Raw genomic sequence first — 23,208 nt, forward strand, 5'->3', positions numbered from 1 at the left:
TTCTGGATAAAAGAATTTAAGAGCTGTTTGAGTATTTTGGACAGGAAAATCTTCTTTTTATTTGCTTAGGAAGTATTTCTCTGTCATATGCACTGACTGGACGAAAGTTGCAACACAGAATTGAAGTGATCGGGTCATTTGGGTCTTGTTGGAGAGGGGTTTATGTTTTTTTTTTTAATGTTTCATAAAACAATTCTGAATTGCTTTTGTAGTGGGCATCTAAAATGGTGCCAATCATTCACAATTAGAGTAAATATTTTTTCAGGTTTCATTCTTTTGGAACTGAGGTTAGAACATTCAGTGAAAATACTGAATGGCATTTCTAACTAAACTGAGCACATGTGTATGGGATGCAGTAAGAAACTCACTAGAAACATATGTTTGGTGTTCCAGGTAAATTTTATTTTATTTTATATAAAAAAAACTGCCAAGCCCCTCAGTAAGAAGGCAGCTGCAACACTGAGAAAAAAAACCCATTTAACACTTCAAGAATTTGGCCTGTTAATTTTTCATCTTTAAGTAAAGTAATTACATTAATCCATCAGCAAACTATTTGCCCCCCTTTGGTTAATCGAGGTTTCATGACTCCAGTGCTGGAGTGCATTAGTGCAGCAATGGCTACACCTGGCCATGGACATGCACGAGAAGAGGTGACTCTGACCTTTGGCCACATGCCAGGGAGCAGAGGTGGGGAGTGGACCCTCTGGAGAGGAATTTGCCTGTTCAGGCAGCCCTTAACTGCTCCAACACCTATTTCATGCGAAGGGAAGGGAAGGGAAGGGAAGGGAAGGGAAGGGAAGGGAAGGGAAGGGAAGGGAAGGGAAGGGAAGGGAAGGGAAGGGAAGGGAAGGGAAGGGAAGGGAAGGGAAGGGAAGGGAAGGGAAGGGAAGGGAAGGGAAGGGAAGGGAAGGGAAGGGAAGGGAAGGTGGCTGGAGGGTGTGGATGTTCTGGGTCTGGATTCAGCTGGCAATTGATGTTACAGGGAGTTAATTGTAGGGGATTTTCAAAATGGAATGGCTTGCATTAGTGCCGAATTGGATTGACCCATGGCTTTTTAAAATATAGGAAAAATGGGTTTGGAAAAACACACTAACATTAATTTATTCCTTGCATGTCTATTCTTTCTATTACGATATCCCCTGCTTTTTGTTGTATTGCCTCTCCTTCTTCCATATTTTTATCATATCAGATTGAAAGTTAGTCAGCATAAAGTGTACATAAAAATGTTAAGGAGTTTGGAAACACCTGGCTTTGTGCATCCATGTCTATTCCAGTGTATCGGAATGGTCAATCTAATGACAGCAGCTTGGAGAAGGAATGGTGACAAGTCTCAGGAGAAAATAATTTTTATATTTTTACCCCTGATAAAACAAAAAAAAGTTTGACTTTAATAGTTGTAAAATAATATGTGATGTTGCTGTGGAGTATAGGTAGCTGTTCCAAAAGTTTCATTTAACAAACACCACATTTGACTATGTTCACAATAAAATTTCTTTAAGTGATATATCACTACTTCAGTGTTTGTTATTTCAACATCACATTGATGTGACTGTTGCTCATTCTTTAATGGCTAGCATATGTACATTTATTGAGGTATTTAAGTTTGAATAAATAGGTAATCAGAGCTGAAGAATTCCTGCTACAGAGTACATAAAACTATTTTAGAAATTTTCCTATCATACTGATCTTTTAGATCAGCATTTTCAAACTCACATAAATTAGTCACCTGCAAGTGAAATTCTGTCTCCTTTGATTTCTATTTCAGTTTTTCCATTTCACTGAATACGATTAAGGTTTCACCTCTAGGCTGTATTTAAGCACCTAAGTTTTTAGTCTTTTTTTTAGACGTGTCAAACACATCATTCCTACTAAAGTCAATAGATCCTATATATGCTCAACATTCCTGGCACCTGGAATGAATTTTAGATCTAGTTCTGCAGGTGTTCCATGTCAACACAGTACTGCACCTGACCAGAATTACCAGTAGAGCTACATTCAACTGCTGACCTTTGTATATTTTAACCAGTTGCTCAAAGCTCAGCAATGATCACTTAGGTTGTTTTTTCGCCCAGAGCTATTCTATATGCTACTCTATTCTATAGTGCATTCCATTAATGAAACAAGGAAATATGTGATCTGTAGTACAAATAAACATGCCCTGTGGTTCTTACTCCTGGGACAAAAATCAGAAGAATAATTATGTTATCTTTTGTTAGTCTTGGAAGAATTATAATCAAATTTTTGCACCACCTACTTCTATAATGAACTACAAGACGTTTTCTAAATAAATAGTCATAAAGGCCACATTCTCTTTTGAATTGGCATTTAGATATGAGATAAATGGACAGAGAATTTTTGTAAGTTTTATATGCCACAGTTTTGTGTAAATTTAATTGCAGGAAGATTTTAATCTCTGAGACTCCATGGAGTTTACGTTGGAGCAGAGTCCTTCTGACTCTATAAATCAAATGATTGCTGATCCCACCAGAAATGTTCAAATCCTTAAAAATTGTATCCTTATCGATGTCACAGTAATACAATTTTCGAAGAAGAGTGGATGGCAGTATAAATAATGTGTGCAATACCTACAAGATGAGTTAAACTTTTAGAGAGACAAAGCAATCTTTTAAAATACTCACAGTATTTTGAATGCCATTCTTTTGAATGCATATTTTGTTGTACAAATTGTTCAAAAGTCTGCTTCTCAAAGATATAAAAGCTTTGCAAATCTGAATCTCTTCATCATCTGAATGAAACAGTTACGTTTGATGTCTTAAGACGTATCTGTTAAATTTCTCCTTTCCAAAGTTGCTAAAAGACTTTAAGATCAAGAACATGTTTAAGAGAAGAAGATGGACATTAATAAATGAAATGTTCCCACATTTCAGTTGGGGTTTGTATATGTAGGCAACATGAAGAAAAAACTATCATGGATCTATGCATAGTATTTCAATGGAATCTACTGGATTGCTTTAACCAAGCACAAAGCACGGATTATAATTGACACACATGAATATGAAACCCCAAATAGACAAAATCCTTCAACATCCAATAGTTAAACCAAACTGGCAAAAATCTTATATTTTTAAAGAATGATGTGATGCAATATGAAGGATAATGGTTAAGCAAGAGCAAATACTCAGTATGCAAAATTTTACCATACTTAAATAGGCAGAAGCAGAGCTACAGTACCCTCACAGCAAACTGAAATTTCTCAATCCAGAGCAATAAGTGATTCACAGTATTCATAACCCCTGTATGATACTTATCAAGCTCTTTGATTGTGAACTTCCACTGGACGTGTTATGGACTCTTAATAAGACATAAAAGCATTTTGCTGTTTTAAACATTTCTGGTCCTGTCAAAAAATAAACCCACCTAAACTTTCAACTTTGTATTTGTCCCACTAGTTGAGAAGCTATTAACTCCAGCAAAGATCTGAAAAATGAGCTGAATTGATGTATGTGAAACTGCTGTACTTAAGCAAGCTACTCTTTTCTGAGGCTGCTTCTTGGTTTCAAGTACAAAATGCCAGGACCCAAAAGACCCAGGGTGCTTAAATAATGCCAGGAAGAACAGTTTTAATGAGTTTTTGAAGTAAAAAAAAAAGAAGCCAAAGAACATACAGCAATCTTGAAGTATGTTTCTCAGAACCCACCTCACTAAGGTGACATAAATTCTGTACTAATTACAACCTCCTATAGGCTAGTGAACCTCATGCTGAGTTTGTGGCAGAAAAACAGCTGTAGGTGAAAAAGGGCCATTAGGAGAATGCTCAGTCCAGCTTCTTCTGGAGAAATGTCTACAATGACAAATGCCCCATCACAACAGAAATATTTGTCAGGAAGCTCTTTATAGCAGCTAGTTGTATTAAATACATTAGGAACAATAAAGAAAGTATGAGAAGGACTTCATTCTTTCTAGACTTTACACTTAAAATCAATTATGTAAGTAAATTGCTTTAAGTGAATGCCATTCCTTAGAATCTCAACCTTCAAAAGATTTGGACAGCAGAAGTGAGAATATATCAGCTACAGAATAATACTTGTGTTCTTCATGAAGGCCAGCCAAGTTAGACTGGACAGGATATGAATTCACTAGTTTGGCAAGGAGGTACATGTCAAGAATAGCTGTTATTAAGAGTTGGCTTTATATTTTAGTTCTTCTGTTATATTTGAATTAAGTAAATGGACTGGAAAGGACCTTTTAGTTTATTATCCTACCTGTGACAGTAATCATTAGAAGCTATTTAGGAAAAGGATAAATAAATAATGCAAATGTTTTTCAGGGCCCTGAGGAAACCAATAGACCTCAATAGCCCAGAGCAGTCTCACCAGGGATGCACACATATACAGTTGGCCAGTGGGCCCAGGAGCCTCATTTGGCTCACATTTGGAACTGCAGAACTCGATCCACATCACCAGCATATGTGCCATTAATAGTGTTTTAATCATCTTCCTTGACCCTTGTCCTTCCTTGTTCTTTTTAGACTAGCTATACACAAACCACCTTAGAATCCTGGAACTATTGGAAAGGCACAAATCTGTTAAAACGATAAAAGAAAAAACATCTACTAAACATACATAAAGAAACCATTACTAATGTCAAACTCCTAGCAGGCGTTACTTGTTACATTGATATGCTTTGCAATATGGAAGAGCTGATAACAAAAACTCTCCAGCTAAAATTGGATGGATTATGACGAAAAATACGTGTGTTTATGTAGTCTTAAGTATAGTTGTTGGGTAGACAAACACATCTAATTACATGAATATCAATTTTCAGAGACTGTATCTTAATTGTTTAGTCTGCATCCAGCTCTCCAAATGCAAACTGAATGCTTCTCAGTGCTTGTTCTATATTAGATGATCCATGAACAGCATTAGACAAAATATCATGTGCAAACTGAGCTCGAATTGATTCAGGACAGGTCTTCTTTGCCTCTTCTGGATCAGTTGGACCCATTAGTTGCCTCCACTCTTCCACAGCATTTTCCTTTGATAAGACCATTATTACTGATGGACCCCTGTAAAATCAATATAGAGAAACTTTTATACTATTCTGAGATTTCTGAGATGCAGACGTAGTTTTAATGTCAGAGCTACCATGAAGTGTTCTAATAAGCATTGAACTATCTTAATTTTATTAAGCTGCATAAATATTAAAATTTGTTTCTGCGTGTTTTGTTTAAGGAAAAATCCCATATTTGAAAGCCAAAGAGATTATGATGATCAGATATTTGGATTTGGACTTCTTGTCCAAAAGACATTCTCACCCAATAATTTCTGACGCAAGACAATACATACTGTTTTTATCAGCTATATTAACAATATTATGAGGAAGATATTTGTCCTGCATGAGGAGAAAAAGGATTCTGTTGGAAAGCAGTTTCTTTTTAGGGAAAATAAAATCCAAAATGAAACTACCCATAAGTTTGAAAATAATTGTAAATCTCCCTTTTAAAGGAAGAGTATTCTGTGCTAGAAGCCACTAAACTTGCCAGAAAGAGTGACAGGCTGTAAAATCCTTGCACCAGTTATGGTGTAACATGTTTTTTTGGCACTGTACAAAGTGTGATGCCTGCTTACATACCTCAGTACTGTAAACCAAATCACTTACTGTGTCATACAATTCACCAACTGTTCAAAAAAGGGTTTTCCTTCATGATCCTTGTAAAACTGTGCAGCCATTTCACGAGTTAAGGCTTGTTCTTTTACCTTTGTGATGCTAAATCCAGCCTCTTTAACTTTTTTCATTATTTCATCTAGGAGAATAACAAACAAGCTCATTTTTGATTGGAATGGTTTAGATGCAACAAATGCAAACCCCATACACCCAAACTTTAAAAGTTTCAGAAAATAGTAGATGCCTTTTTCTAAAAAAAATCAACAATAACTATTAGAATTCTTCTTGCAATATCAAACCAAATATGAACAACATAAGAAACACTTCAACAGTCCTCTATAATAGGCAGAAACCATTGCAACTGCATTATCCGTCTTGATGCACTTATCAAACCCAGATTTTAATAAACTATGCCAACAACATTCACTGTTATTTCTCATATTGAACAGAATGTGGACGGTAGTTGTAATGCTGTATCAAACATCACCTGGCCAGCCAAAATCAATCTGGATTTTCACAAGAGGGGAAGATAGACTCCCAGAAGCCAATGATGAATTAGCATTAGAAAGACTACCGAAATTTGTTAAGACAGAATAAAATAATGCTAAGTAGGGAGTCTAGATAGAGGGTTTTTAAAGAGTGGAAGCAAACATCCTTAGGGCAAGATTCTGAATTGTACATAGTGCTCTTTTTATTTTGATTTTTTTCTCCTTATTCCCTTGGACTAACCGTAAGTTAAACCAAGAATGGGGATGCATCTAACTCAGCAATGACCCCTTTTGAGCCAGTAGAAATACCTGTCTGAAATAAGTAATAGTAGTTTGGCAAGTGTCTCTCTCCTTTGACTAATAAAGGTGCTGGGCAGGTAGTCTGCAGAAGTGCCTGGCCCTTAAACAGTTTAACTTAGCTAGGAACTCTCTTCAATTCACCACTATTCTAGTGAAGAAAGACCTATAGACAGCTTAAGCAAAAGAAATATCACATTTCAGATCTCGATCTGAATTATGCAAGCAGTGTAAAAGCATTTCTCTGCACAGAAAATGTACTTCAGGGAATCAGAAGAATCTTTTGTAGAAATTATTTTATCACTAGATGTAGCCCATACTTTCTAAATGCCTTACCTTTATGAGTCTTAGCAGCATCAGGTTTGATTAGTGCAAAGGTTTGTTCCTCAGGGAAGAAGAACTCTAGTTCCTTCTGAGCATCGCTGGGTGTAGAACTTCCATGCAACTGATTGATAGGTACATTTTCAATAGCATACTGTGCACGCAAACTGAGAGTCATTAAAAGAGTGAAGTTACTTAAAAGCATAGCCATTTTGAGCTCTGAACTATAATTAGCCTTAACCCAGGGAATATATATTAGTGTTGATCTGGAAATCTGAAATATGAACATCCTCCCTCCTAACACCCATGTTTTTATATTCCAAATTATACCACTTATTTCGTAATGAAATGGCACTTCTGTCAGCAGTAGGTAAGATGATACCATTGCAGTTTCCTAGAGCAATGTGGTAAGCATGTAGAACTAAGGTGTCTGTTTATAAAATGTATAGGAGAAACTTAGTCACAAATAAAATATTCTACTGATGCAAAGTTTTCAATAAGGTACAAGAAAATCGTAGTGGTATTTCAAGAAAAATAATGGTGGTATTTCAAGCACACTTCTCCTCCCTCCCCACCCCCACCCAATAAAGAATAGGTATTGCCAAGATTTTTTCTCAGACTCACACTCAAGGGTTCCCCTTTCACTTCACTGCAATTTTTAAAACTCAGCTTTTAATTCTGTTTAGCAGCCATTGTATCATATATATATCATTATATAAAATGCTGCAGTTTCTATGTGTAATACACTACTACTTCCAAGAAAAGCTTAAAAAACTGCAGAAATGTGTATCTGTTTCCAGATGATGGCACTATAGTTACACTAATTGGAATGTGGAACTAGATGAGGAATGTGAAAGTAAGTTGGAAGCTGTGAATGATGATTTACTTCTGCAATTTTTACCTCTCTGGATTTTCATTAGCCTCTTCAAGAGTCTTTGGGCCTAGTAAATCTCTCCAGTGTGATACAGCATTTTCTCGTGTTAGAGCCAATACAAGAGTTGGACCACTGTACAAGGGGAAAAGTAACACTTAAAAAAACCCCAAACTCTTGGAACTTTCAAAAAGTAATTTGATTATATATAGCCCAGACTAGGAAAATGAGCCCCAGTATTGGAGGACCTTAAAACTGATATGATTATTTAAAAAGGTACAGGCTGATAAAACCTTATGGGGCTTAAGTATGAATTTAAATTGTAAAGTTACTGTATTTTGTTACAATGGCAAGACAGAAAGACTGATCATGCCACAACCATGTCCCAACATCATATGAAAGGAATATCCAAAAGTGATTTATTTCTCTTCCTCAAGGTATCCAGCACACAGCCTGGTTGAAGATTTCAGAGCTCTCCTACAAACAACCTAAATGCAGCCTTTTCAGAGCATACCTAAACTGTTTTCATTCAAATCAGTGGACTTGGCCACTGAGAATCATACATAGAACAATATGGAGTAGGTAGTAACTTTTAAAAGCTTGGGTTTTTTTTATTTGTTGTTCTTGAAAATTATTCCGTTATCTGCAGTTATCTGTTCCTGTTTTGTCTTCTAATAAACTTTTATACATGTGTATCTCACTGCCATGTATTATCCAGGAAGTGTTCAACACCAGGATGGGACACTTAGCAACCTATTCAGGTGGAAGGTGTCATGGCAGGGGGTTGGAGCTAGATGGGCAATAATGATGCCTTCCAAGGCAAACCATTCTGCGCATCTATGATTCAATAATTATTAAATGTGAAAATTTCAGTCTTATCTGATTCTATAGAGATTCTATAGATTTACATTCTCCTTTTCCATTCAACATACCTGGTCATTTGCTCTAGAAGGACTGAGAAGTAGTCTTGATCTACATGTTCTTTGTAAAATGTACGTACTTGTTCCTCAGAGAGAATTATTTCTTTCTGCATTGCTATTTGGAAACCGTCATCCTTTATTCTTTTCATGATGGAATCTGGTAAATATATTGAAATAATGCTAAATTGCCATTCATTCATTCATTTGCACACTTGTAGAGAAACGACATGGACTTTTCAATGAAAATGTTATATTTTATGGGTGAATTTGTTTCCTAACTGAAAAACAGGAAACTAATTTAAAGCAATTGCTAGGAGGCATCACGAGCTGCCTGGACACTCAGAAAACTGATCCTCATCGTATTTAAGCATTCTCTTGGTTAAAAAACCTCAGTAGGAATTCCTGACTGAGAACTATGATACATGTTACTACCAGAAAAAGAAGGTCTAAGAAAAAGAAGGTCTAAGGAATTTGAATAAGTGAAATGTTTACTTAACTAAGTCTTACAAGACCACATGGGTAAGTAAGCACTATGTGGCACAAGTCAAAATTACCGACAAAATTAGTGTGTAATTACCTAAACATGAACTGCAGAACTGCTGTTCTAAGCAACATGCTAGACAACCATTAGGAAAATAAATTCACAAGGAAAGATCAAGATTGTAGTCTTTCAGCTCTCTGCACATAAGTTTGCTCAAGTACAGGGATTCTCAAGTTAAAAATACTATCTGAAATCTAGGAAGAAATGTAAATATATGACTGAGAAGAAAAGTAAACTTGTTTGGATGAAGCTTCATGTAATGGGGTGGATTTTTAAATTTCATCTGTAAAAATATTGTTTAGAACTGCCCTTGAGCAGCATTGCCTCATGTAACATAGAGCATCTTGGATTGGATATTTTTCCCCTTGCCATTGATCTATCTTGAGCCTGCTATTCAAGAATATCAGCTGCTTTATTATGGTGAGAAATCTTGTCCCCTATACTATGTTTGAAAATATGAGCTTGTCTGAGAGGTCTTCTGGAAATATTTCATCTACAGAGTTTCTTGAAAAATTAACCAAAGGAACAAAATATCATTGACATTTGCATTCTCAATATATTAAAATCATTAACCTCATAACTTCATTCCAGACAAAGATTACTGCTGGCCTAACAGTGGAGAGACAGTACAACTTAAAAATTTATCATTAATTGAGTTAGACTTTATAATTCAAAATATTTATATACCCTTGATAGAAAATATAGTTATTAACACTTACCTCTCCTTTCCTTCAAGAGACTAGGTCTAATAATGGCCAAAGTCCTTTCAACGTGTTGTTCTACCTTGTTTATATGAAAATTTGGGAAAAAGAAGGCAAGTTGTCTGCTGGCATCTTCAACACTATCTTGCAAATCACATAAATTTACCAGACTCTCAGTCTCCATGAGTCCTGGCAACCTGATGAAACATGCAGTATTTAAGTCACTGTGTAGTGTTAACAAGCTGACTTTTTGAAGACTTTCTTAAAATTTAGCGAAACATAAGAATAGAATGCAAAACTAGGTTTTTATTAAATTCATATTCATGAGTAAAGTAACATTTCTGAGAAGAGAATTATTAATCTTCTCAAAAAGTCCCTGATTATGTGCTCTGAAGGAGAAGTCTCAGCCAGGCTGCTTTAACAATTCCCCTCTAGCTTATCCAAAATAGTTTCTCTGTTGCATGAGATAGAATTACTATTGACAAGTACACAGGGTATAAAGAATGGTCACTGGAAGTCTTGTGCTTAATTCATGCACAACATGATCATAAAAATGACAGCACTACAGAGCTGTTGATAACAGAGACACTTCTCATTGTTTCTTGCCTGTTTGTTTAGCTGTGTAAATAAAGTCCCTCTTGGCCAGTTGTAGAAAATGCAGTATTCCCCAGCTACACTAAACTAATGCAGAAAGGGATGCAGCAGGCATCGACAAAAATGTCAATTCTTTTCCGGACAAAGTGTTTAACCTCATGTTGCTTTAAGTAAATGTCTTGTCTAAATATAAAACTTAATTCGATACTTGAATTTTTGTGAATACTCTATTGTCTGAGTCTGTGTATACAACTACCATCCTTACAATTCTCTACAAACCCTTGGCATAGAAGAGAAACACACATTTCAAGATACCATGGTTCTGAACAGCTAATCCTTACAAATTTTTTGTATCTTTATGCAGAGTGGGGACACAAACCCCACTACCCTTCTCCTTCTCTGCTGGCTTTTACAGTGTTCCCAGGGAGAAGAGCATGCCTCAGGTGTGCCCTGGTCTGCCCTGGGCCATATCTACAGCTTCCCAAGAAACGTAGGAGAAAACATGGAAAAGAGTGCAATCTGCAATCGGCAGTGCTGGCAGTCCCCCTGGGCATGGGTGAACTAGAATTGCAAGGACTACATCAGCTTTGAAGTGTATCATTGCTCCCGTTGTTCTGAGAACTCATTGAAGGTGAGTTCAAAGAGATCTATGATCTCGGCTTGTCATCTTTAACTAGGAAGCAATGAATTTCTGAATTCCCGTGAGAACTTGAGAGGTTGCATCTCTAGTGGTGGTCCTGTGAAGGACTAGGCGACCAACTCAGCCTGCTCCCTGGACCTGCACACATGGGCATGCGTCTGTAGGGACATGCCTTGGTTTATGGTGTGCTCTGAACACTGTGACTGAATCACAGATACACATTTTCACTGGTACTTACTTAACTGGCTCCTCAGGCTCACCAGACACACTTGTTTTGTGTAGTTCTTTCCATTGAGGAATAGCATCACTTGTTTCTTTTTTAGTGATTATCAAAACATGGCATGGTCCACTCATCATGAATTGAACAAATGCGTCAAAGTCAGGCTAAAAAATATAATTTCCCCCCCACTATGAATTGCAGGAATTCTGAATTTGTCATTAGAAATGAGACAATTATGCTTTTAAAGTAACTCATACATTCCTGTTTCAAACTGGCATGGACATACATTCCTCAGAACTCTGGTAAACCGTTTGGGAAGTTTTTGATCAATCATTTGATACAACATTATCAAATGTCTAAAAACAAAGCAAATTGAGATAAAGAAAGGCATATAACTACTTTAAACGAGTATTAGATATTCTTCCAGGTTAAAATGCAAATGACAAGAATGAAGAAAATGACCTAGAAATTCAATGTGATCACTGGCTATGCTTGTACTACAGCATGTAGTGTGACGTAAGAAACTGCAATAGAGTTCCATGAATAATTTTTGAAACGAAAAGTCATGTAGCTGGCTATAAATATAGAGCGCTGAATTACTTGCAAGACATTTGCAGGCTTTTCCTTCATTTGCTTTGCTATGTGCTTTTTACTTCTTCAATTTCAACTTTCAATCCTATAAAAGTACATTTCCATCAGAAAAATAATTTTTGAAGCTTGTGCTGTGAGTTTGAATTTTTTTTTTAATGTCACCTTTTTCTTGAGATATCTAGTCTCCTTTTAAATATTTGACTAAATCCTTACCAGTCAGCATCACATCATTGCATATGATAGTTTTTTCCTTTAGTAATAAAAGAATGAAGTATTCACATATATGTTTTCAATTCACTGCTTTTCTCTTTCAATTATCTTCATATCTATGCATATTCTAAATCCGTTTCCCAAAATGAACAAACTTGGAAGAAACAGAGTGAAGTGTAAAAAAATTTCAGTACTATGCATAAAGGGTATCTTTATACTGTGGTGGCTCCAAAAGTACTCTTGCTTATGTTAGAAGAACTACGTGTAGCTGTTAATTTTGTCTGTCCTGCATCTTCTTCCTGGAGCTTCATCATTAAAAAGAAACAATTTTTGCTTCCAGTTTAATCTGAATGTCTATCACCTTGAGTCTCCATTCCCTTGTAAAAGGCAGACTCCAGGAATTCAGCAAGATTGTGGAGTATTAAATCAGGAATAACATTGTTCACTGAGCACAAAGGAATCAATATGTTTTAACAAAATTATTTTTCAGCTTAAAATTAAACTTAAGGAATTCCAAATAATTGGCTTCTCAATATGCACAGGGCTCTCTGGAAACATACATTTCATAGCAGTTTTATTATTCTTCTGTCGTAATGTTGGCAGGGATCTGCTATGGTGTAATAGTGTTGTTTTCCTTTCGCCACGAGATATAAAAAGTCATGGTGAAGACCCAGATGACAAAAAAAAAAAAAAGGAAACATTGTATGCATCTTTTAAAAAGGTAGAAAGGAGGACCCCAGGAACTACTGGCCTATCAGCCTCACCTCTATGACTGGGAAGACCATGGAACTGATCCTCCTAGAAGCTGTGCTAAAGCTCATGGAGGACAAAGAAGTGAATTGGAACTGCCAGCATGGCTTCACCGAGGGCAAGTCCTGCCTGACCAACCCAGTGGCCTTCTACAATGGAGTGACTTCATTGTGGACAAGGGCGGAGCTACAAATGTCATTTGTTTGGACTTCTGTAAAGCCCTTGACATGGTGCCCCACAACATCCTTCTCTCTGAAGTGGAGAGAAGTGGTTTTGGTTGCTGTTTGGTAGATAAGGAGTTGGTTGGACAGCTGCATCCAGCTGTAGTGGTAGTAGTCAGAGGCTCAGAGTACCAATGGACATCAGTGACAAGTGGTGTCCCCCAGAATTCATATTGGGGATCAGTGATGTTTAGTATCTTCAAAAATGACAGAGGTGAAGGGATTGAGTGCACCCTCAGCAAGTTGCAAATGACACCAAGCTGACACACCCAAAGGACAGTATGCCATCCAGAGGAACATGCACAAGGAGGTGGCCCATGAGCATTGAGCATTAACAAGATCAAATGCAAGGTGCTGCACCCGGGTCAGGACAACCCCTGGTATCAGCAGAGGCTGGGGGATGAACAGATTGAGAATAGCCCTGGGGAAAAGGACTTGGGAGTGCTGGTGGATGAGAGGCTGGACATGACCCATCAATGCGCACTTGCTGCCCAGAAAGCCAAATGTGTCCTGGGCTGCATCCAAAGCAGTGTGGCCAGCAGAGCAAGGGAAGGTATTCTGCCCCTCTTCTCTGCTCTGCTCTGGTGAGACCCCACCTGCGTCCAGCTCTGGGATCCCAGCACAGGAAGGACATGGAACTGTTGGAGCAAGTCCAGAGGAGGCCACCAAGGCAATTCGAGGGATGGAGCACCTCTCCCATGAGGAAAGGTTAAAAGAATTTGGATTGTTCTGCCTGGAGAAGGCTCTGGGGTCACCTAATTGTAGCCTTCCAGTGTACTTGAAGGGAGCCTACAAGAAAGATGGAGAGGGAATATTTACAAGAGCATATAGTGATAGGACAAGGGAGGATGGATTTACATTGAAAGAGAGTAGATTTAGATCAGAAGAAATTCTTTACTGTGAAGGTGGTAAGAAATAGGAATAGGTTGCCCAGAGAAGTTGCAGATGCCTCATCCCTGGAGCCCTGTTCAAGGCCAGGCTGCATGAGGCTCTGAGCAACCTGTCCTTGTGGAAGGTGTCCCCACCCTTGGAATCAGATGATCTCTAAGATCCCTTCCAATCCAAGCTATTCTGTGATTTTATGATTCTGTGATGTATCAAACATTGTGTTTTGTTTGTCTTTGTTCTTCCCGCGTCTACCTCTACGTTTAACTAGTCTCAAATTGGCTGCTATTCCCATGAAGATGAGTCACTTTTACCTCTGTTTCAAAACTGCCTCCATCTAACCTACAATCCCAGTTTTCCTAAAACCAAGATCTTCATGGTTCCTTACTATGTGTTTTCTTTTTTCTCTCTGACTTTAGTAGGAGCCATCTCATCTCACTCTTATTCATTTGGAATGCCACAGGGACCCCTTCCCACCTTCTTAAGATTAGGTGAACCCTTCCATTGCTCCCTCTAATAATGTCAAATTATTTGTCTGCATATAGTTCCAGCCTCTGTCTATCTTATACATATAGCAGAAGGTATAAATATTTGCTAAGCAACTTCATTTTTTATCTCAGATCCTTGTGAAGAGTTAATTTTAGCTATCACACTGCTGGAAAATATGGCCATATCCAGCTGCTAATTTGCCAGACCACTGCCATTTAATGGTGGACAGCCTAATTTAATTATTTTCTTGAACTTTGTATCTGTCTAGCTATTTTTGTCCCCTAAAATAGGACAAGATACAAAAAAATACATTTTAACTGAGATACTTTCCCTCTCTGCCTGTGCACATGTTTATTCCCAGAACTACTCCATGATAAAATCTGGAAAGGAATAAAAAATATATATAATATATAGTATCACTTATTTTCTGGCTGGAAAAATGGAAAAAATATACATCAGATACTGTGACATAGGTTGAGGAATTGCAGAAATAATCTATACAGCACCCTAATTTTCTTTCCTACAAAGGTCATTAGGCCTGTCATAGGATGTTTTAAAATCAATATAATTTTGTTTTGATCAATAGTGTTATAAATTCAGCTCCTTGTCTAAGGATCATGCACATTTAGATAACAGAAAGAAGAACAAAATCTTTTAGTATTTAATTGGAGGTCAGTTTAATTTGGTTGGAATATTAAATTGCTACATAGTGATATTTATATAAGTTTGTGGAAGAAAAGGGAGAGAAAATGTCTCTTTTTATATGTACTAAATCTACATTAATGCAGTTCTTCAATATACATTAAATTTACCGTACAGAGATTTGCAAGCACATCTGGTAACAATTATATGTTTTACCTGTTCCTTTCATTTAGGTTTTTAGTTTGTTTTTACCTCTTCTTTATTCCGAGCATAAAATACTCTGATTTGCTCTTCAGTAAGGATTCTCTCCTCTGCTGCTTTAATGTCAAATCCTGCCTCTTTAATCTGCAATTATTCAGTTATTACTCATGGGCATTTGAAAATGGATCCATACAAAATCATATGTTATTGTAAATCTAAAGATTGATTGGTTTTGGAAGCTATGTTAATTTTAAATTCTCGGAAATATTCGAAGTATAACTGCTATCTTTGCCTAAACTGAACTTCGAGTCTTTCAAAGCACTTCACTAAATTCAAGATTACAATACCCCTAAGTTAATGTTTGAGAATAAATATATTGCAGTTCAATGTACATTAATTCAATAATTAATAATCCCTTTTATTTCACATTGAATAAACTCCTTTGGATCACTATGAGTGGTTAACATGCAACCCATGTTGCAAGATACTATAAATTATATTGTAGCTATAGTAGTCGCATAAATATATGCTTGTTAACAGTTATATTGGGCTAAACTACTTGGCTTTAGAAACAGCAAATAAAGAAAAATGAAACCTACTTTTTGATTTTTTGTTTTAAACTAGGTTACTGCACTAAATGCAAGCATTTGTGAGTGATGCACACATGACTTGCATCAAAGTTCATAGTCCATTGGTATGAGGTTTGTACCATATACTGATATTTCAACAGCAAAGACAATATCTAACCCAGTACTGATGATACACCAATATTAACCTGTGTGCCAGCACTTAGCCCTTTAAAAGCCCCTGTGGTGCTTCTGAGTGTTTTCAGCCTGCCCCAACAAGGCTGACTGTGGAACCAGTGTTGGAAAACACATCTCATGAACCAAGTAGTGGCTGCTCCAGCTAAATTGTTTTCAAGCACTGCCTTATTTTTTTTTTTTGCCTTTCTGAACTTCCTTCCTTTCCAGCAAAGCTAAGGTAATTGCAGAAACAATATATAGCACTCAGATTCCCTTTCCTGCAAAGGTCACTGTCCCTGTCATAACGCTTTTAAAAATTCTTCTAATTTCTAAGTTGGTCTTGATGTATATTGTTATAAGGCAATTTTTTTTGGTAACAGAAGCAATATGAATCAATGTCTAACCTCTGCTAGCATAGAATATTAAAGTAACAGTATAAATTTGAATGTCACATTATTTCAGGTAAAAATTATTGGACTTTTATCATCCTTAGCAGAAAAGATTTGTCAGATTCTGTTCCGAAGCCTGGGCATAAATTAGGATCTACTTAACCTCACATTTTGCTATTATGTCTGTTAAATGAATAGAATGAATTATTATTTTAAAATTCTCTCTACCTTTTTTTTAATTTCTTCTACACGTCCTGATAAGACATCATCAGGTTTTATAATTCCAACAGAATAAGTGAGTACTTCTTCTGAAAAAGGCAAAAAATATTGTGCTAAGTAATACATTCAGCAAAATTAAGGGGATCATCTTTACTAGACCTGAAGTTGACATTTAAGCATTTGACTGTAATTCAATCAGCTCTCAAAAACTGTAGAATTTAAGATAGTGATAATGTTACAGATACTAGAAACACTTAAGGAACTGCATGTGTTAAGGAAAATATTACCACCAAATGTTAATACATTACAGTGTCTGTGACATCCTCTAATGTGAAGCTGAACCTGAGCTAAAGCTCTGTTTTCTGATTTTCTATCATGTTTAGGTTCTGGGGATTAGTGTGAAGTCTGTAGATAATTACTAAATGATAGTACTGTACTTCTAAGTCTCATAGGGTTTATGAGAAAAAATATAGGCTAAAGCTGAGGTCAGGAATATGTCAGTTGAACCATACAATTAAAAAAAAAAAAAAAAGCAAAACATGAAGAGATGAAGAGGAAGGAAAAGGGATGCCGTGAGTGTGATCTAATGTCTCTCACAGGGAAAAAAAACAAGATCAAGAAGAAGGAGAGGATAGAGGAGTTTGTTTCATCTCAGGGTTGTAGAATAGCATTCTCTGCCATAGATGAAGCAGTAGGAACATTCAGTAGCCACAGGTAACAATAAAAGTAGAAAATTTGTAGGTCTCAGCTAATGAAAAACCTGAGAGAAATCACAGACAGGACTTTTAAACAGGATGGCGCTTATTTTTCAATCTTTTTGGAAGCTTATACTACTATTGTGGATTTATGTTCTTCTTTAAATCTGTTATTAAATCTAATCTGGTGAAAGAGTAATCTGAGATAGAAGGCATGACGTTAATTCACAGATTAACTCTTCCAATCCTCTCAGGTTGGCTCCATCTTAGTATTCCACCTCAACAGAATTACACAGCTCACACAGGGACTGTGTAGAAGTGATTTTCAGGCCTTAACTTTACACAGGAAAATTGCCTCGCACATATCACTTCTGTCTAAAGCCTGAAGGTTCCCAGTGTGGGGGTGAAAATATTGATTATGATAGTGCAATACATTGATTCCTTACAGAAGAAAGCTCAGTTATGGCATTTCATTAACATAACCAAAGGAAGGTCCATTAGTGCTAGACATAGACAATTACTAAGCAAAAGACATTTATTCTCTTTCTTTCTGTTAACATTTCTAAACTAAATCAAATATATTTACCCTCTTCTACAGTCTCCTCAGCAGACCCTTCTGATGAAACTTCTTCTTGAAAAACGAGTTCTTCTACCTAAGGTAATTGCAAATGGAGTAAAAGTACATCATCAGTGCAAAAGTAAAGTCACCAAACATAGCTGTCACATCTTTGCAACATATTTATCTTAATGTAAGAATGGATTTGCTACCTTGGAAAACAAGCAGTTCTAAGAAGGACCTTTGATTGGTCTGACTTTCCTTAACTGAGTTTCGGTTTGTTAAAAAGCCCTTTTTACTCTGAGTTATTTCATCTCCATTTTAACAAAATAAGCAATGAGACATGATTATTTCCCATGTCTTTGTTTCATATGATGCATATATATTAAAAATGCTTAGCCCTGAAAGAAAAAAGATTACTAAAACATTTATGAGCTAGGAGCATTTTATCTGTCTCTCCATTTCTTACATTGCTAGACTAACCTGTAAATTTGTTAGGTTTTTATAAGGTAGAAATAATAGTAGAAATTTGTGGGCTCTGAGGTGAACAAGCAACAAGGGAGGATTAACTTTCCAGGCTTCACGACTACTCTGAATTCCAACTGTGGGATCTTTCACAGTGCAGGCTATTGAGGTCAGACTGAGCTATCCTCGTGTTACCTGGAAGTCAGGGGTCAAAAACGATGGAATAGACTTGTTGAATGGCCTTTGTTTTTAGTAGGAAACTGGAATCATTGAGTATGGAGCAATCCCCATGGCTTTGAGCCAACTGATCTAGTGAAAGGTGAGCCTGTGGCAGGAGGGGCTGGACTAGATGATCCTTAGAAGTGTCTTAGAACAGAGATAATTTTACTTGATTTCTAAAAAAAAAGTGCATCATATATATTATCGTTTATTGTTAGGACAAAAATACAAAAAATTAAACATTATCTAAACACTATCGTAGACATTTAGAGAAAGAGTGTAAGTGTAATAAAAATGCACATTTATGCATAAGTATCTCGTTTGTGAGTACCTCAGCATGTTCTTTTGCTCCAGCTGCAATTTCCCTCTCTTCTTGCACTAGCTCTGTTACTGTCTTGATTATTAGAGGGGCATTTACACCTTTCACCATTGCAAGAATTTTACCATGCTGTAGAAGAGAAAATAACACTCTCAGTGAGTTTTCATCACTTAATTTACACATTTACTTAAATTTTTGAAACATGCAATATCTTCCTATTTTTTTTTCAGCTATAGGATCACTTCCTATGTCTTAGGAAGGGAATACCAAAGCTACTACTGCCTCTATTTCAGAATGAAACTTTTCATGCATTTAATTCCTTGCTTCCTTCTTTACCAAATTTTCCATGTTTATTTTTAGGCTCAATACTCATAATACAGTTGGAAGCAAATACAAATATGGATTTTACTTGTTCTTAATTTCTGTAACATGGAGTTTTCTGTCTTTTTTTGTGTGCATGTGGGACTTTTCAGTGCATTGTCTACCATATTCAGATGCAGTAGTGAAGCTAATGGTGACCCAAAATACTGCTAACATCTCTAGGCAGCATTTAGATTCAAACCTGAAAGTGTCCTGAAAGTATCATTATCCTTGGTCCCTGCTTATGGAAATTCAAATCTTGGCACCCTCAAGTTAAAGCAATCCCCACCTCTCCTCAAGTGAGCAGTGCCCTGGAGCTGTGTCCTAGGAGAACCAGCTTTCTGTGTCCATCAGTGGGAGATAATAAATATATGATTAGTTGCTATGGTTACTCAAGAATGAAAACACAACATTATTTGTTATCTTAAAAATCTTACAATGCCAGGAAATGTAAACTCTCTTTCTGTGATGAAAAGCGTGCATAAAATAATCATTTCAGTGTAACCACATGTAGGCACTTTATGTAAGGCAAACCTGGAAAACTCACCTGTATTTCTCACTAACTACCTAAACAGTGACTACCACAATTCTTCTGTGGCTGTATGTGCAGCACACAAACATGTGAAACAGCTCAAGCAAACAACATCAGAGAGTACCATCCTACATAATGTAAAATGTAAAGATAGGATTTATACAGCTTCACATCTATTTTAAAATCTATTAAAAAGTTAAGGCAGAAGTAGGCAGAACATTAAAAGAAACTGATGGGATGTACTTACAACACTAAAAAGAAACACGGGTTCACAACTCCTCCTAAATGGTTTCAGAGTTTTGATGCTGTCAGCTTCTGCCTGAAGTCAGACAAAAAAAATTATTTGCTTACATAAGTGTGTATGCATATGCGTATATAAAGGAAACCTTTTTACTCACAGGAAAACCCCACTCATATATATTTTGGTGTTGCAAACTCAAACTGCAGTCCTAAATGCAACTAACAGTCCTTATAGTGATGAAGAAAGAACAGTTTTGGTAACATGGGATTGTCCTCCCTTTGTATTACAGCAATTAATAATGGAAAAATATCTTCTCTTGATACTATTTTCTCATGTAGGTTATAATAACATCTATAAATGAAGAAGTAGCCCATGCAGTCATGATGGAAGAGATTATCTAGTGTATTAATTTTTTGTGAAATGTGGTCAACTGTATGAAAGCATGTGAGACAGCCTCTGAACATGACTCTCTGCTTTTTTACTGTATAAAAAATTAATGTTTTTTCTGAAAAGTTCTTTCATCGTGGAATTTTAAGTTTTCACTAACATAAAAAAGGATGAACTTGGTCAATATATTGGATAAGCTGAGTCTGTGAAGCAAATTTATCTACTTTAAATATGAGATATAATACACTCATGTATATATATACTGCTAGTGTAAACAAATATTTTTACTACTACAGTTTTGTGATTTTTTTCTAATTTCCCCCTTTTTGTTTGCTTAAAAATGAAATACCAGGTAACATTTGCAAAAAACAATGCACCGATTTTTCATGGATGTAAGAATTTAAAATGCAATGGTCCATAATATAGAGACATAAAACTAAAAGTCATATAGTTTGGCTTTTGAATACTTCTGCAATCTCACAAAGAAAACAAAAGTTGTGAGATATCAACTCTTTTATTATTATAGCTTCTTACATATTTATTACCATTTCTAATCTACCTCTAGACAAAGTCTTATGAGGATATATGCAGGGAAAGCAACTAGGCCAAAATTATGGCAATTCAGTATAAAGACAGTAAAATGAAAGTTCTGGATATGCAAATCAGAAGATATATTTAAATCCAGATGTAAATATAGTCACACACAGGATTTGTGTCCTTACCACAGCAAAATGTAGCACATTGTCTTCACTGAAGTCGTTCCTTAGTTTTCTGAATAAATTCAGCACAGCTTTGCAAGGACCACACCATGCTTGATACACATCTATTACTAAAATGTAATCGTTTAGAATTACAGACAGATGACTTGAGGAACTTATAAAATGAGACATTTATGTTTGGGTTGAAACAGCACTGGGAAGGCATTCACTTTCAGTCCTCTTCTAGTCAATGAATGTATAATGAATACATCAATGGATTCAGTGGATATATTAGTGGATACACACTCTTTAATTGCAATTACTTTTGACATTGGAAACCTACTTCAGAATATTATTTGAGATTATTAATCCAAATAGCAACTTTTCTCTCATTCTTTTTCCTTTTATTTTCTCCTTTTCTTTTCCCACTCTTGGTTTTCATTCTTATCTAGACCTTTATTCTACAGGATTTTCACTTCTCTGAGTCTTTGCCTATTACTGTCCCTCTGTAGATATGATCCTGTTACAGATTTGTTCCTTTTACCAAAATCAGTCCCTACAAGACATAGGAGAGACAGTTATCGGACTAAGTGAACTGAAAACTGGGAATAATGCATGTCATAGAACATGCACTCTCTAGAATGCTGCAGTAATTATTTAGTCTTTGCAAGATTTTGCACTCAGAAGCGTCCAACTCCCTACCGTGAAGAACACCATATTGGAAAGATATTTTCAAAACATTGGTTTATAGCAGCATATAAACATAAAATTTAGATAAATATGATTTTTATGAGTATTTATCATATAAGATACTCAATCATATGATACTTATTATATAAGATATTCAAAATTGTAATACATGATCTTAAAAGTCTTTTCCAACTGAAAGAATTCTATGATTCAATGGCTCCATGATATACGTTTTAAACATATATTACTATAGCGTTTCTTTGAAAGATATGGCACTAGTCTAGTCTTCTAGAATATCTGTCAAAGATAATCAATAAATATGAAAACCTTCACATATGTCCATGAAAGTATAAAAAGGAAATATTAACCGTTAGTACCTACTATATCCTTTGTCTGCAGCATTTCATCCCACTGGTTTTGATTGCTTATTATGGTCTGAAACAAAATTAATTAACGTTTTAACATTCTAAGAAGGCAGAAAAAGCATCTATTTCCCTTTAAAATTGTTTAAGTGATTAAGAGTTATACCTGCAGCTGGATTTCTTTCTTCTTGCCTGCCATTATCCTGTGATTATAGGAAAAATATTAAAATCCAAAGCACTTTGAAGTTTCTTAAAAGACCATATGACATACAGAATTGATTTTTATGGTTCTCAAAGTATCGCGGCCTTCTGATTCCCTTAGCATTTGAGTCAATTGAAGCCCCTACAATGATGGTAATTAATACTCCACTTTTGAATTCTGTGCAGAAATATACAACTTGTTTGCAAAACCCACATGGCACAAGAAACAGAAGAAAATTTAGTATCTTAATCTGTTAGGGAGTACAAAACTTTTGACCTCAACAATTTTTCATGCTTATAATCATTCTGCTCAGAATAGCCACAAGCACTTTAATGGGATGACAGCTGCTATAACACTGGACCATTTCAGAAAAATACTGATTAAAGAGCTTCAGCTCCAATAACATCAAATCAGTCTTCCTGTCTGCTGTGATACATAAAAAGCAATGACATACCTGCGCCCCATAACTAAACTCCCTGAATCCTGATACAGTCATCATTCTTTCATTAATAAATAATGTCCTTCATATATTTGTGGTAGACAATTAACTGTGAACTGGACAGAACAATGATCTCAGTTGAGATACATATGTGGATAGATCATGACTTCAGCATGAGCAGCTTGAGTTTCTAGAGTTATTGGTTAAGATAGTGGTCTTTGCATCAGGGAAAATGCCTCGATGATTGTGACTCCTCTGGTACTGTTACTTGAGAAATCAACCAGCAAATATGTCCAGGGTTTGAACTGTCCTGATACACTCACCAAAACTGTTCCCTTCAGATCACAGATTGAGGCATAGAAGACAATATGAGAGCTCTTACCCTCATGCTTGTTTCACATTTCATGTAAAATTGTTGCTAAAGATTAAAATTTTAAATGAAGGCTTTCTTCAAATCCTTCAAATCAGATGGTGGTACAAAACGT

At 36.1% G+C, this 23,208-nt stretch overlaps 1 protein-coding gene across 1 annotated transcript; it reads right to left on the reverse strand.

The window, feature by feature from the left end:
• Nucleotides 1–4,803: 4,803 nt before the first annotated feature.
• Nucleotides 4,804–22,281, reverse strand: NME8 (NME/NM23 family member 8). The gene is made up of 15 exons (XM_014891666.1): nt 22,249–22,281; nt 22,098–22,155; nt 21,055–21,161; nt 19,952–20,023; nt 18,825–18,941; nt 17,840–17,906; nt 16,568–16,647; nt 15,259–15,351; nt 11,237–11,382; nt 9,783–9,961; nt 8,535–8,679; nt 7,633–7,737; nt 6,747–6,898; nt 5,620–5,764; nt 4,804–5,026 (listed from the first exon to the last, which is right to left on the reverse strand). The coding sequence occupies exons 1-15, from the start codon at nt 22,279–22,281 to the stop codon at nt 4,804–4,806; spliced, it is 1,722 nt and encodes a 573-aa protein (XP_014747152.1).
• Between the last annotated feature and the right edge of the window lie 927 nt (nt 22,282–23,208).

Source organism: Sturnus vulgaris, chromosome 1 (genome assembly GCF_052056855.1).
Source record: "Sturnus vulgaris isolate bStuVul1 chromosome 1, bStuVul1.hap1, whole genome shotgun sequence".
Classification (NCBI taxonomy): Eukaryota; Metazoa; Chordata; class Aves; order Passeriformes; family Sturnidae; genus Sturnus; species Sturnus vulgaris.